At 44.5% G+C, this 16,394-nt stretch overlaps 1 protein-coding gene across 7 annotated transcripts in view; it reads left to right on the forward strand.

Annotated features, from left to right (window-relative positions):
* RHOBTB1 (Rho related BTB domain containing 1) overlaps window positions 1–16,394 on the forward strand; it is a 139,457-nt gene that overhangs the window by 17,936 nt on the left and 105,127 nt on the right. For 6 of the 7 annotated variants that reach the window (XM_033942874.1, XM_033942878.1, XM_033942879.1 and 3 more), the window contains one exon: window positions 6,438–6,538. Coding sequence is in view for 3 of the 7 variants with exons in the window: in XM_033942878.1 (XP_033798769.1) it covers window positions 6,506–6,538 (33 nt within the window). In the remaining 4 variants the exon portion in view is untranslated. Of the gene's footprint in view, window positions 1–6,437; window positions 6,539–16,394 lie in introns of those variants that run through there. The other variant, XM_033942877.1, reaches the window with a different exon arrangement.

Raw genomic sequence — 16,394 nt, forward strand, 5'->3', positions numbered from 1 at the left:
AACAAGGCCATTACTGGGCAGACTTGCACGGTCTGTGTCCATATATGGTCTTTGGTTGAAGATGGGCTGGGGAGGGCTTCAATGGCTGAGATGGTTTAGATGGGCTGGAATGAACTTTGATGGAGACTTCAGTAGATGGAACCTAAGCACAGTACTGGGCAGAGCTTTGGATTGTTGCCCAGAAATAGCTAAGAAGAAGAGAAAAATTTAAATTGAATCAGGTTGGGCAGACTGGATGGACCATCCAGGTCTTTATCTGCCATCATCTACTATGTTACTATGTATTTAGTTAGCTTTTAGCCCCATCTCCAGGACACTGATTTATCGCTCAGACTTAAGTGCATAACTTTTCAGCTGTCCTGAATTTTCAAAACCAGTGGAAATCAAACCGCATAAATAGTTAAGACTATTAATAACCACAAATTTAGAAAACAACAAACATATAAAAATGAATACAAGCCTAGTTCAAACTGTCACTGATCATATGAGAAAATAAGAACTCTGATCACACAGACCTTCCCCTGAATAAACAGTGTGTTTGCACCATTTAAGATGTTAACGTAACTTTATTATGCCTAAGACACTGGGTCCGAGACTGCCATCTCGTAAATACAGGCAGTTGCCCTGGACCACAATGCCACAGGCCCCAAGACTGCCTCAGCTGAAGGCATCATAGCCCAAAGAGGGCCCTTACACATCTAACACAGGCCCTGGTCATGTAGATATCAAAATAAAATAGCTCATGGAGCTTCACAGCATATGTCTGTTTTTAATTGGTCTCTTCTTTGTTTCAACATCTGAGAGGAAAATTATGTCTTCAAGACCCTTAATTCATTATATGGAATCTTACCATGAAAGTGTCTTGGCTTATTGTTTCTTTTTAAGCTGTGTACTATCTGGTGACACTGGCAGCTCTAGCAGATGTCCTTGGACTTAATGCAAGGTCCATTGGACCTAATGCAAGTAAACTGAAAATGGAAATCTAGTATATGCCCCTTGTCTTCACATAGTCTTAAAAGGATGACTTCTGAGACTGGATGGAGGGCCATCAATGGGCTAGCTCTATCTAAATAAGAACAGCTAAGTGCAGAGCTATTGATTTTCATCTCTGCTAGACAGTAGCTGCTCTTTATTCACAGAAATAAAATGGTTTACTTTCTAGAAAGTATCTGGGTTGTAATGCTAGCCATCAAGAAAATAAATCATGCAGTTCTACAAGGTCAGTAGATGAAATGTTGGAAAAGTGCCATTTCCCAAGGGTATGATCTTGAAAAGGAATCAGTATGCACAGTATAGACCACCTCCTGGCAATTACCTCCAGTTACTCAAATAGCTTTTGCAAGTTATCTACAATTAAAGCTTCTAATCTTAGATACTTATAAATTATAAATTTTAGGTGTTTTTATGTTTACAACTTATTACAGGATCTTTGAGTTGATTTTAAAAAAATCACCGATCAATATGGATCTGTGGTGTCAGCATTTTCTTTTTTTTAAATTTTGCCCATACTGTGTTTTTTTTTTTGTACCAAGCTGTAACCAGATACTATGCTGAATATTATGCAGGTTTAATTTTAAGCAGTTGCCAGTTGTCTGGGTTCTAGCAACATTCAGACTAGTACCTCAAAGATAAAGATTGACCATTTAACCCTACCCTCTGTTTTTTATCCAATAACCAATTCCATTTTTGTCCTTGCCAAACCCTCTCCAAAATATATTTAAAAAATAAATAAATCATACCCCTCCTTTTACAAAGCTGTGTTAGCGGCTGCCGCTGGTGCGGTAATGCTCCGACATCCATAGGGATTTAATGGACGGAGTGTTTGCTGCTTGGCTTTGTCAAAAAAAAAAAGCCCATAGTTAACTTGTGCTTAGAGCATGCTAACAAGCGAAATACCGCAAAACGATTTAACACGTTTTGCAATGACATGGTTTTCACACACTAAACATGCGTTAGGACTCAACATCCATTGACTAACGGGCCCTTAAATTTGGATAGTGGACTACAGTTAAGACAGCAAAAAAAAAAAACACCTCTCCTTTTTTCTCAATTGAGGAGAGTAAACAGTGGAGTGCTGCACGGATCTGTACTGGGGCCAGTGCTATTCACTGTATTTTTCGCTCCATAAGACTCACTTTTTTTCCACCCAAGAGTGGGTGGAAATCTTGGTGTGTCTTATGAAGCGAAGGTACAAATTTTGTTACCCTCCCCCTGTACCATTGTAAAACCCACCCGCCGCGCACCTTTTTAAACCCACCCACTGCCGCCAAACTTCTTTTTTTTAAATCTGCCTTCCTGCTGCCGCCACACAACCTTTTTTTATGCCCCTTCCTTTTAACCCCCCCCCCCAGTCTGTCCATCCACCCGCCCGCCCTGGTCCGTCCACCAGCCTTCCCTGATCTATCCGCCCGCCTACTTCACCGTTGCTCCTGTTTACTTGGTGCTCCAGTGTCTAGCTGGCTCTTCATTTCCCCAGCGGCGAAACAAATCAGCAGCGCGGCCGTCAGGAGCAAACTTTACGCTCTCCTGCTTGGCCCTGCACTGCTCTCCGAATAGCTGTCGTAAGTTCTCGCGAGACCCTATGGCAGCAATTCGAAAAGCAGCACAGGGCCAAGCAGGAGAGGTAAAGCTTGCTCCTGACGGCCACACTGCTGATTTTGTTTCACCACTGAGGAGCCCAAAAGAGCGAAGGCTGCTGCGGCAGGCAGGGAGGGAGCGAAGCCGGCTGGAGTTTTAAGAAAATTTTTAAAAGGTACGGGGGTTTGCTTGGGGCTGGCTGTGTGGTTGGCCTGGAGATAGCTTGGGGCTGATTGGCCTGGAGTTGGTTGCCTGGCTGATTGGCCTGGAGCTGGCTAGCCTGGGGCTGGTTGGCCTGGGGCTGGCTGGATGGTTTGGGGCTGGGGGTCCTGGGGCTGGCTTGAGGCTGGCTGGCTGGCCTGGGGCTGGAGGGCTGGCTTGGGGTGGGCTGGCTGGGGGCAGGATGGCTTGGGGCTACCTACCATTAGACATGCCCACCACTAGATGTGTCCTGTACCCTGTCCCGGCCTATCACTATACCATCAGAGGAAGGACAGGGTACGGGGCACACTATTTGGTTCAGAATTTTTTTTTTCTTGGTTTATTCCTCCTCTAGAGGTAGGTGTGTCTTATGGTCAGGTGCATCTTATGCAGCGAAAAATATGGTAACTTATTTATAAATGGAATGGAAATTGGAACAACAATTGAGGTGATCAAATTTGCAGATGGCACTAAACCAGGGATCTCAAAGTCCTTCTTTGAGGGCCGCAATCCAGTCGGGTTTTCAGGATTTCCCCAATGAATATGCATTGATAGCAATGCATGCACATAGATCTCATGCATATTCATTGGGAAAATCCTGAAAACCCGACTGGATTGCGGCCCTCAAGGAGGGACTTTGAGACCCCTGCACTAAACTGTTAAGAGTTGTTAAAATGCATGCAGATTGTGAAAAATTGCAGGCACCAGTTTATAGAATTGCCCTGAGCACCAGCATATGAGAATGAGGCACCTCTACGCAGAGTACTGCCAGAAGTGCCTTGAAAAATATACTTCTCCCCCTCCCCTGGCTGCTGTAGTCATCCCACCCTCAATCTGATTGGGAGGGGCAAAAGTTCTAGATAGATGTGGTTTTCTGTCATTTGTACAGTAAAAGACTTTTTTTTTTGCTTTAGGTCAGAGGTGTCTAACCTTGGTGCTCGAGGGCCGTAATGTAGTTGGGTTTTCAGGATTTCCACAAACACAAATAAAGGAAGGATAAGATTTTAATACCACTATAATTTCCTAACTTATCCACAATGTATCTGAAGGATAAGGCAAAAACCCTTGACAATCACACCTGCAGTATCATTGGAAACTCAAAAATTGGGAGAAAAAAGGCCTCAGTTGTAGCCATCAAAAAAAACTCCCAGTCAGAAATATTTTTCAAACTCTTTTTACTTTTAAGGTCTCCAAAGCTGCTCATAACTTAGCGCTAGAGTTTAGACTTATCATTGAAAAAGCCAGCATCAAAATTTAGAAACCAACACTTAGCTTGTTCTTCAATATGGTCCGTTTGTTAGTTCTTCCCTGCACAAGACAAATTTTCAGGATTTTCCCAATCAATATGTCTTGATCTATATGTATACACTGCCTCCATATTATGCAGATAGATCTCGTGTATATTTATTGATCCTGAGAACCCAACTTGGTGAGGGCTGAGGTTGGACACCCCTGCTTTTAAGATGTGTTTAAAAAAAATAGGCTAATACCTAGTATCAGAAACCCTATGTATAATTATTTATATTAAATTTAAGGGCCCCTTTTGTGAAACCACATTAAGTAGCCTCACACTACTGTCTCCTGTGCTAAAAAGGCAGCCACTGTGGTAAAAATCCTGCCTTAGCTGCTTAATGTGAGAGGGGGACCAGATCTGGGTGTGACATAGGTGGGGATATGACCTGTGACAGCTAGCACTGTGGGTTGTTTAATGTGTTTTGGCTGTCATAATTGCTGATAGCTTAGTCAAACTAGAGAATGACACTTGGAAACTCATTTTCCCAACCCGGCGAGCTCTTTTCCTGTCCTTGTCCCATTCCTGCAAGCTCTGGCCTCATCTGCATTAGTCTCAAACACTTTTAAAATCATAAGTGTTCGAGGCTTGTGCAGTTAAGGCAGAGCTTACAGAAAAAGGACAAGGACAGCGACATTTGTGGGGACACAACAGGAAAATTGAGTTCCAACGGGGACAAATTTGTCCTTATGTCATTCTCTAAGTCAAACCTACCACCACCTCAAGAGGAAGACAATAAGTGCTGTTACACTACCAGCAATTGGGTAACTGGTTTCCATATAAGAAATAATTAGCAGTAGTACTGCCGCGACAGCGCACCCTTTCCCACGTTTCCTCATCCAGTCATTCACTTGCACTTTGATTGCTCCATCAAATGCCTACCAATAGATGCTTTGAGTTGGGGGGTAAGTGGCTTCCAACTTTTCTAAAGGGACCTTGCTCTTGTTTACACTTAGGAGGGATTTCTATAAATGAAGATAAAAAATCAGCGCTGTAAAAAAAAATTGGCACTAAGAACTATTCTATAAAAAGTACTCTGGGATGACCTGGTGTAAATGCCAGTGTCCAGCTCATGGCATTTTGGTACATAAATGGTACTATTCTATAATACTGCGTGTAGTATGTCTGCATGCCCTTGTTCCATCTGAGGCCACATCCCCCTTTAAGCTGTGTCTAGTCCTTTAGGCACAACCTATGTTATATAATAGTGTGCAGCCAGATCGGCACATGAAACATAATCCCAATTAAGTGCTTGTGAACTCCAATAATTAAATCATTGGAGGCTTGTTAACCAGTTTATTATGCATGCGGATTTGGGATCCAGACCCAAATTTGGTCTACGTTTATAGAATCTGGGGGTTAACATCGCACCTTAAACTCTATTTGAAAGGATGACCCTAGCGGTAGTACCACAAAGAAGGATTATTAGCACCATTTTGGAAACTGGCACCAATCAAGGTGGCAACAGGAAGGGATTACACCACCACTGATGGCTCTGGGTAGGTCTCAGGGGGAGGCATGGTCAGGAGGGTAGGAAGAGATAGAGCTTGGGGGCTTGTGTTTGTACAGGGGACTGTGTTTGCAAGGAAGGCAAGAGATGTTTTGTGTTGATGGAGGGGCATAATGTTGCAATTGGGGTATAGAGGGAGCACTTTAATGTTGGGATTGGATTGTGGCGGAGCACCTGATGGAGTCATTGGAATATGGGGGACACTTTGTTAGGATTGGGTTGCAAGGGGGTACGATGGGGCTACCAGAAGAGGGATCAATGGGGAAGGGAGTGGGGGAGCCAAGTGCCACCACACCATACAACTTTATTTATATAGAGTTGGCCCTGTACCATATTACATGCAAATGCATGAAATGTGGCTGCTCCCACATTCTCTTAGACGGCATATAACACAGTGCCATGCACTGCAGTAAGCAAATGCCCTGTGTAGTAAATGCAAGGCAGATACTGGACATGCTTCCCGTATTTATTGCATTAGCTCTGCAGATCTGACACATCAATTTTTGTGTATATATACGGTAACTGCAAACCCCCACTACAGATACATTGTGAGCCCACTGAATAAATCCATGTAAACTGGTCTGAGCTCCCCTGGGAGAACGGTATAGAAAAGTTAATAAATAAAATTAATACATTTTAATAAAAGGGTCCATAAACTATAAATATTTTATTATTAACTATTTATTAAATATATTGAAATTCTCCAGATGCATATTGGAAAGAAATAAATTAATATTCTGTTCTAGTGCTTACAACAGCTTAGTAAAAGGACCCCTTAGTAAACTAATAAGTCAAAATAAATAATTTGAATGCTGCATGATCTTCATAAGATGTGTACTTTTTTTCCCCTCCTCCCAGGCTATCCACAGCTGAATAACACATGAACAGTTCTCTGTAACGCTGGTGTGTAAGCACTGTTTGTCAAAATGGAGTTGCATACTTTTTATGGCTTTGGTTTGGTGAGTAGCAGCTGATTATCAATTACATTATTATTTTTTTAATTTAATTTCTTTGCTTGTCTCTCACTTTGGTCCACAGTTTTTCCTTTGATTTTAATACTGGGGTTTTTTAGTGTCTTTTTATATGAAAAATCCTTTGTAGAATCCAACTCCTTTCTCTCCTCTTATTGAAAAATGACATCTAACAGTGGATATTGGATTACATTTCTCTCTGCCTTAGAGGCACATGTTCAAATATGGAAATGGCTAACAAGCAAAACTAGGTGTTGTATTAATCCATAGTCAAGGTAGGCATTGCTAGAGTGAGGTGGGAGTTATGTATAGATCAGGCTTTTCCAACCTTTTTCTATCAGGGACCGCATTTTATATTTTATAACATTCAGAGGGTGCTGCTTCAAATAGTGGCAAAATTCAATAGTGCGTTGTCCCTTCCCTGACAATCTGCCTCTCTCATGCTCTCTCTTCTCTGTGTCTCATCTACTGCAGCCTTCATTCAGTCTACTTACTGTCTCTTTCCACTCACCTGGTCTGAAATTTGGCAACTAAGATTTAATGCTAAGAAATGCAAGGTCATGCAAAATACCAAGGAAATGGTACAGTTTAGGAGGTGAAAACTTTTGTCCACAAAAGAGGGGTGGGACTTGGCTAAACAGGTTGAAAAGGCGACAGCGAAAGCTAGAAGGGTGCTAGGCTGTAGAGGGAGAGGTATGACCAGTAGGAAAAAGAAGATATTGATGTACCTCTCCCCAGTGGCGTACCTAGGGTATGTGGCACCCGGGGCCCATCATTTTTTGACACCCCCCCCCCCCCCTCCTGTAAAATTTTTTTTTTTTTTTTTTTTTTTTGCAATAACCATTAAATGGAATAAATGGTCAGAATAGAAACAGGCAGTGAAAATTTTCTTTTTTTTTTTTTTTTCCAAAGTATTTTTATTGAGAATGGCAAAAGGTCCAGACAAGCAACCATGGTCTGTACAGAAACTTATACATTATCAAAAAGAACACAGAATGAGAGTAACAGCAACAACAAGCATGAACAAGCCTCTCCCAAGAGAAAATTGCCAATGAGAGGCATAGCAATACACAACAAAAGGCCAAAACTTGGGGCAAGCAAACAAATCCCACCCCAGAACCCACAAGAATAATAAGCCGGACTAGACCCTCAGCCATATTTTATAATGAAAAAAACCCCCACAAGCAACAACACCCAGACCGCTCACCAGACACACCAATCCGCACAACAAGCACCCAAGAAACACCCAGCCACCACCCAGACAAAACTACCAGACACACCTACCCCACCAAGCCCAGACCCAACCCCCCCTCCCCAGAGAGTGCAAGCGCAAAGTGGACCGTGAAAAGGGCAGCTGCAGAAGTGGAAAGCCCCAGATAAGTAGGTTAGCTAAAGAAAGCCCACAGATAGAAGAAATCAGGATAACAGAAGTTCCAACAAATGCTCCCACAGAAAATTTTCTTTTATTGAACCTCATTTATGTAACCATTATTCCAAACATAACATAACATAAATTATGTCTGAATTGTCATGACATCAGAAGTACATATGGAGTAGTTGCAGGTGATGCTTGGGACAGTTCTGATTATGTTAGTTTGGTTTTATGTGTTTTTTTAATAGAAGGGTTTTTATTTCTTTTTTTAAGGTTTTGTAGTTTGTGGTCGAGGTCAATAGGTTGTAGAGTTGGGGGTCAAGTGTTGCAGCTCGAATGGCTAGGAGGTTGTCGAACAGTTTTTTTCTTTTGACGTTTTTGGTTGGAGGGTGTGTGAATGGTGCGTGAGTTCTCCTATGTCTGTTTGAAGTGGATTGAATTATTTAGCTGAAGAAATTAGTTACCCCCCCCATTCCACACACATTAATTCTCTTCCATTTTTGTTCCCATTATAAAAAAACACTGATAAGTTCCCAGGAAAAAAATACATTAAAATAAGAAGTGAAAACAAAGGCCCCTACAGATGAGAACATAACATAAGAATAGCCTAACTGGGTCACACCAATGGTCCATCATGCCCAGTAGCCCATTCTCATGGTAGCCAATAGTGCTGCCCGATTCAGAGAAAAATATTTCATTCGATCCGATTCACCCTGTTGAATCGATTTTTCGATTAGATTCACTGTTAATGACACCGCTTTTTAAGTTTAAACAAAGTATAACAATAAATTTCACAACAACAATAAATTTCACAAAGTACTTAAAAAAAAAAAAATCAAATTTTTCCATTAAAGCAGTTCTGGAGACATTTGCTTGAACAGTCTTTTTTCCCAGTCCATAAGCAAGCAATATGAAAAAGATTTCCTTAATTATCTACTCAAACATTTTTGCTATTTACTTTCATTGTACCTATACTATTATTCAGTAGAAAAAATGGACTTAACTGTGCAGGAAATGAATCTCCTCATACACCCACCATATAGTGCAAAAATGTGCAAAGGTCTGTTTTTTTCTTTCGATCACTACATAGCCTAATGCCACACAAGCAGCGCTGTTACAAACATATTCTGAAGGTCAATGCTAAGGTTGACAAAGTTTCCTTCCTTGGACCAGAAGGAGATACTGACAAACCACTGGAAGAGATTCTAAAACAACTACCCAGAAATAACACCCAAAGACCCACTCAGTGTGTGAACCAGTTGAGTGGAGTGGACTAACTGGGGGTGGAAATGGGCCCAGAGTTTGCTCAGCAGAATTTCCCAGACTACCTCTTCCTCTCAACACACTGACATGCTACCACCACCACCAACACTAGGAACACCTCACCGAGTATGCCAGCAATGCTTATAAACTTTATAAAACACATTATTATATTTTCTTATAAAGCATATATTTTAACTGAACTCAGCCTTGCCATTCACAAAAATAGAAAAGTTCCCATTTCAAGCTGTCTCATGTACACTTTTCAAATCTAACATATTGTAATCACAAAACAGAAAATAAAATTATTTTTTCTACCTTTTGTTCTCTGATCAATATTCAAATCTTGTTGGTCCCAGGCTCTTGTTGTCTTGCTTGCCAGGGTCTCCTTTCTCCGTGCTAACCATCCGTCTGCCATCTCTGTTCTCCCCTTCCGTTTCCCTTCCCTCTCCCGGAGATCTGGCATCTTTCCTTTTTTTTGTCTCCATCCACAGATTCACCTTTTCTCAACTCCCCACCACCCCAGGATCCACCATCTCTCCCTTTCTGTTCCCAACTATCCTCCTATCCAGTATCTCTATCCCCCCTCCACACCATCCCCTGTTTCCAAGTTCTCTCCCTTTCTGTTCCTTCCCTCCCTAAATCCCATTATGCACCATCTCTCTCCCACTCCTCTGTTTTTAGACCCATTATTTCTAACCCCCAAAGTCTGGCATATGCATGTATCTTTGAACCCCCCCTTCCCTCTCTCCCTCTGTGTACTTTTACACCAGGACCCCCTTCCCCCGAAGGTCTGTCCCCCCTCCGAAGGGCTACACCCCACCCCTGAAGACCTGCACCCCCCGAAGGACTTTACCTCCCACCCGAAGGTCTGTCCCCCTCTGAAGGCCTAAACCCCACCCCTGAAGGACTGCACCCCCCCCGAAGGCCTGCACTCCCTTGAAGGTCTGCACCCCCCCGAAGGCCTGTCCCCCCCTTGAAGGCCTGTCCCACCCCCTTGTAGGCCTGTCCCCCCTATAAGGCCTGCCTGCCTGCCTTTCCCCCCCTTGAAGGCCTGTCTCCCCCTTGAAGGCCTGCACCCCCCTTGAAGGCCTGCACCCCCCCCTTGAAGGCCTGCACCCCCCCTTGAAGGCCTGTCCCCCCCCTTGTAGGCCTGTCCCCCCCCCTTGTAGGCCTGTCCCCCCCCCCTTGTAGGCCTGTCCCCCCCTTGAAGGCCTGCCTGCCTTTCCCCCCTTGAAGGCCTGCACCCCCCTTGAAGGCCTGCACCCCCCCTTGAAGGCCTGCCCCCCCCCTTGAAGGCCTGCCCCCCCCCTTGTAGGCCTGCCCCCCCCCTTGTAGGCCTGTCCCCCCCCCTTGTAGGCCTGTCTCCCCCTTGAAGGCCTGCCTGCCTTTCCCCCCTTGAAGGCCTGCACCCCCTTGAAGGTCTGCACCCCCCCAAAGGCCTACACCCCCCCCCGAAGGTCTGCACCCCCCTGAAGGCCTGCCTGCCCCCCTTGAAGGCCTGCACCCCTTGAATGTCTGCACCCCCCCCCCGAAGGCCTGTCCCCCCTTGAAGGCCTGCCTGCCTGCCTGTCACCCCCTCCCCCTTGAAAGCCTGCTTGCCTGCCCGCCCGCCCCACCCTGAAGGCCTGATGCCCCGACCCACCCCGAAGGACCGCTCGCCCCCCTGGCCTCCCCGCACCACCTATGAACAGCCGCAGCAGGATCGCGAAGTCAGCGTCGGGTACCAGCCCTAAGGGGGTGTTCCCGGCCTTGCCGTTCAGTCCCCCGCCACCCCCGAAGGACCGCTCGCCCCCCTGGCCTCCCCGCACCACCTATGAACAGCCGCAGCAGGATCGCGAAGTCAGCGTCAGCGATCCCTGCTGCTTCCTGCGCCACGGTCCCGCCCCTCCTCTGACGTCAGAGGAGGGGCGGGATCGCGTCGTAGGAAGCAGCGCAGGGATGCTGACGCTGACTTCGCGATCCTGCTGCGGCTGTTCATAGGTGGTGCGGGGAGGCCAGGGGGGCGAGCGGTCCTTCGGGGGTGGCGGGGGACTGAACGGCAAGGCCGGGAACACCCCCTTAGGGCTGGTACCCGGGGCGGCCCGCCCCCCCCGCCCCCCCCTAGGTACGCCACTGCCTCTCCCCTCTGTATAAGATTCCCCCCCTGTATAAGATGCCCCAGTATAAGATTCTGGTGAGACCTCATTTAGAATATTGTGTACAGTTCTGGAGACATCACCTTCAAAAATATATAAAAAGGATGGAGTCAGTCCAAAGGAAGGCTCCTAAAATGGTTGGTGGTTTTCATCATAATGTGTATGGGGACAAACTTAAAGATCTCAATATGTTTACTTTGGAAGAAAGGCAGGAGAGGGGAAATATGATAGATGTTTAAATATCTACAAGACATAAATGCGCATGAGGCGAGTCTTTCATTTGAAAGGAAGTTCCAGAATGAGAGGGCATAGGATGAAGTTAAGAGGTAATAGGCTCAGGAGTAATTAAAGCAAATATTTTCTTTAAAGAAAGGGTGGTAGATACATGGTATAGTAAAGGTGTTGGAGACCATGTCTGAATTCAAGAAAGCATGTGACAGGTACGTGGGATCTCTTAGGGAGAGGAGGTAGTGAATGCTGCAGATGGGCAGACTGGATGGGTCCATCATACATACTGTATCTGTCATTGTACAGTAGAATCTCAGTTATCCAGCACCCATGGGATTGGTGGATACCGGATAACTGTTTTTCTGGTTAATTGAGAGTGTGTTGGAAACCTTGTCTAACACTCTCAATCTCTCTCCCCCCCTCCCCCCAAAGCACCAGCGCCACAGCGGTCCTGAGCCACAAAGTCATCCCTCCCTCAAGCCCCAAAGTGGCAGAAGCAGGCGGTGGTCCTGAGCCGCGAACATCCTCACTTCTTTCCTCCCTCTCTATCTTCCTTACTCAAAGTGCAGTGGTCAGCAGGAGGCAACCATAAAATGGTCAGCAGGAGGCAACAGTAAAAGAGGCTGCTTGTGGCCAGCCCTGGCAGGACATTTCCTCTGATGCATTGGAAGTGACGTGTCGGAGGAAAAGCCCTGCCAGGGCTGGCTACAAGCAGCCTTTTTTGCGGTTGCCTCCTGTGACCGCTGCACTTCGGATAAGGAAGGGATGGAGGAAGCAAGGAGGATCGTGGCTCAGGATTGCCATTTGCTTCTGCCTGCGAGTGCTGCTGGCCCGATGCTTCTCTGCAGCAAGGTATTTATGGTCGTGGTCAGCAGGGATCAGTTGGGAGGGAAGGATGGAGGGTCATCGGCAGTTCAGCTGTGCAATGGGGGCGGCGGCAGGTGCTCAAGGGTTCTGCTGCACGAGGGATGGGAGGGAAGGATGGAAGCTGAGAAAAGGGTTCTGCACAGGGGGATGGGAGGAACGGAAGTATGGAAGCTGGGCAAGGGTTCTGCTGCACAGGGGGATGGAGAGATAGAAAGATGCTGCAGAGGGAAGGCACGAGGGGATGGGTGAGAGGGGAGGAAAGTTGTTGCACATGTAGGGAAAAGCAAAGAGGAAGAATTGGGGTGAAGGAGAAGAAGGGATAGATGATCATGTACGTGAAAAAAATAAGCCCTAACCAAAAATAAGACCTAGTGCTTTTTTTGGGCCCCAAATGAATATAAGACACTTGTCTTATTTCTGGGGAAACACAGTAGAAATTTTGTCATAGGCACAAACCCTATGGGCGCTAGATAACCCCAAATATTCTTTCCAATATTACCCAGACATCAGAGCTGCAATCATCCCAATGTAGAGCTTCAAGTTTCAAATTTATTAGGTTTTTTTATATACCGCCTAGCAAGGTTATCTAAGCGGTTTTACAGTAAGTACTCAAGCATTTTCCCTATCTGTCCTGGTGGGCTCACTATCTAATGTACCTGGGTCTGTGGAGGATTGAGTGACTTGCCCAGGGTCACAAGGAGCAGCACGGGGGTTTTGAACCCATAACCCCAGCGTGCTCTTTTCTTCCTACCTTGCAGTCACATAGATAACTAAGGTATTTTATAGAAGGATGGGGAAAAGGAATGAGGTTGTACAAGCATGAAATTCCATAAACTGGGAATCTCCCTTTTAAAACTTATTCCCTTGGAAGCTCTGGTATTGAGAGGAGTTATGGTCAAGGTTTGAACTGAAGAGGTATAGAGTAGCACTGTTCTATTCCTCAAAAAATATTATTCCCCATTATATCTCACAAGAGGTAGAAATGGGCACTGGGCTATGTGAGCCTAAAAAGGTAGCGCAGAGGTGTCAGGTAATCATCGACAAAGCTGGAAGGAGGGGAGGAAGGGACATATTGTGTCTCAAACTTTGTGTTTCTTGGTTTGGCTCCCTAGCGTTCCCCGCGCTTAATTGCTAAATCCTTGTTTTTGGCTCTTAGTACAACTCTGCAACCATCTCCCAGATCTCAAACTTGGCTACCTGAACAAGATGATTTTTCCTTAGCTACTGGAACAATATCATGTAGGCAGCCTAAACATACCACCCACCCACCCTTTTTTTTTTTTTTTTTTTACTAAGGCATGGTAGAAGTTTCTACCACATCCCAGGGTGCTAAATGCTCAAGACACTCATAGGATAGTCGGGATAAAGCCTGCAATGCTGTTCAACTCTTTGCAATAAGGTCTCGCGCTGCACTGGGTCTGTGGTGATGCCAGAGGCATAGTTAGTTATCCGTTTAACATTTCACTTGGCTGTGAAGGTAGTTAATGTCACAACCAAGTGAGATGATGACTGACTTTGCTACTGCCATCACCACAGACCCAGTGCAGCACCAGGTTTTGCTGCAAGGAGTTGAACAGCATCACAGTCTTTATACTATCTCAAGAAGACATTGAATGCTTGAGTGTATGGAAATCCACTGCTAGATGACTACACCAAAGTTTACATGGTTAGCTATTAGCGAAGTATTTTAGAATTGTTATTTTACACAATAATGTCTTTTTATCAATGCATCATTGCTGAGTGTGAAAACATAAAAGTTATAGCTATAATACCAAGAAATGTAGTCCATTAAGCAAAAATAAATAGCAAAATTTCTTTAAAATGGAGCTTTTTATAATCAGTGGCTTTGAAGGCAGACCTTAGGAAATTGGAAGACTGGGTGTTCAAGTGACAGCTGAAATTTAATGTGGACAAATGCAAAGTGATGCACATTGGGAAGAATAACCCAAATCAGTTATCGGATACTAGGGTCCTACCTTGGGGGTTAGCGCCCAAGAAAGGCATCTGGATGTCATCGTAGACAATATGATGAATCCTTCTGCCCAATGTGTGGTGGCTGCGGTGGCCAAAAAAGCAAACAGGATGCTAGGAATGATGAAAAAATGGATGGTTAGCATGACTAAGAATATTATAATGCCCCTGTATTGCTCCATGGTGTGACCTCATCTCGTGTATTGTGTTCAGTTCTGGTCTCCATATCTTAAGAAAGATATAGCGGCACTAGAAAAGGTTCAAAGAAGAGCGACCAAGATGATAAAGGGGATGGAACTCCTCTCTTATGAGGAAAGACTAAAAAAGTTATTTCTCTTCAGCTTGGAAAAGAGACGGCTGAGGGGAGATATGATTGAAGTCTACAAAATCCTGAGTAGAGTAGAACGGGTACAAATGGATTGATTTTTCACTATGGAACACTCAAAGTTAACAAGGAAATACTTTTAAAACCAGAAAATAGTTAAGCTCTGGAACGCATTGACAGAGGTTGTGGTAAAAGCAGATAGCGTAGCTGGTTTTAAGAAAAGTTTGGACAAGTTCCTGGAGGGAAAAGTCCATAGTTAGTTATTGAGAACGACATGGGGGAAGCCACTTCTTGACCTGGATCGGTAGCATGGAATGTTGCTACTCTTTGGGTTATGGCCAGTTACTAGGGACCTGGATTGGCCACCATGAAAATGGGCTACTGTGCTTGATGGACCATTGGTCTGACCCAGTTAGGCTATTCTTATGATCTTATGCCTGACCTCTCTTTGCTTATATTACGAGTAGACACACTTCAGTAGATGTCCAAATTGATGGCTTTGAAAAATAATTGGCTGACTTCTTACCACAAGATTTGGGATTGTTATTCTGGCTTGGCGTGAGTATACTCCATCATAGCCCTTCAATAATTTTACATTTTCAGTTAAGAACATAAGCAGTGCCTCTGCTGGGTCAGACCAGAGGTCCATCATGCCCAGCAGTCTGCTCACACGGTGGCCCATCAGGTCCAGGACCTGTATAGTAATCCTCTATCTGTACCCTTCAATCCCCTTTTCCTTCAGGAAATCATCCAATCCCTTCTTGAAACCCAGTAGCATACTCTGTCGTATCACACCCTCTGGAAGCGCTTTCCAGGTATCCACCACCCTTTGGGTGAAGAAGAACTTCCTAGCATTGGTTCTGAATCTGTCCCTTCTTAATTTTTCCGAATGCCCTCTCGTTCTGGTAGTTTTCGAAAGTTTGAAAAATCTGTCTCCCTCTACTTTCTCCATGCCCTTCATGATCTTGCAAGTCTCTATCATGTCCCCTCTAAGCCTCCACTTCTCCAGGGAAAAGAGGCCCAGTTTCTCTAATCTTTCCGCATATGAAAGGTTTTACATACCCTTTATCAATTCACATCGTTCTCCTCTGAACCCTCTCGAGTCTTGCCATTTCCTTCTTAAGGTACGACAACCAATATTGAACTCGCAATTGACACCTGCTTCCTTGGAGTGGTATGTGATTCTTGTGCATATGTTCCCCATTCTACCTTGTATTAGCTTTGGTGTGTGTGTAGGGGGGGCTTGGGATTGGGAGGGTCTTTTATTATTGTTGTTTGATTGCTGCTTATAGTCATGTACTGAAGAATTACAGTACATGTTTGCTTCTTATTTTGTTAATGTTTTTTCACATTTAAATAAAAAAAGAAATAAGTTTCAGGAATGAGCCAGTACTGCACACACTTTTCTACAGTACAGGCTCATTTAAATTTTGTTCAATTGGATCTATAGGATATTTTTTTCTGGAGAATGTCCCATGTGAAAACTGCATTTTATCACCAATAAATTAACTACAACTTCCTGATATGTATTTAAGAATCATGGCAAATTGTAGCTTTGTATAATCTTCTGCTTCATAAATGCTAAATCTAGCTAATGAAAAATGGTAAGCAATGCATATAAAATTTTTGGATGATTGTTTTTGCCCAAGTTAAAAGACTTTCATCAGAACTGATACTGTAGAT

Source organism: Geotrypetes seraphini, chromosome 4 (assembly GCF_902459505.1).
Source record: "Geotrypetes seraphini chromosome 4, aGeoSer1.1, whole genome shotgun sequence".
Taxonomy (NCBI): Eukaryota; Metazoa; Chordata; class Amphibia; order Gymnophiona; family Dermophiidae; genus Geotrypetes; species Geotrypetes seraphini.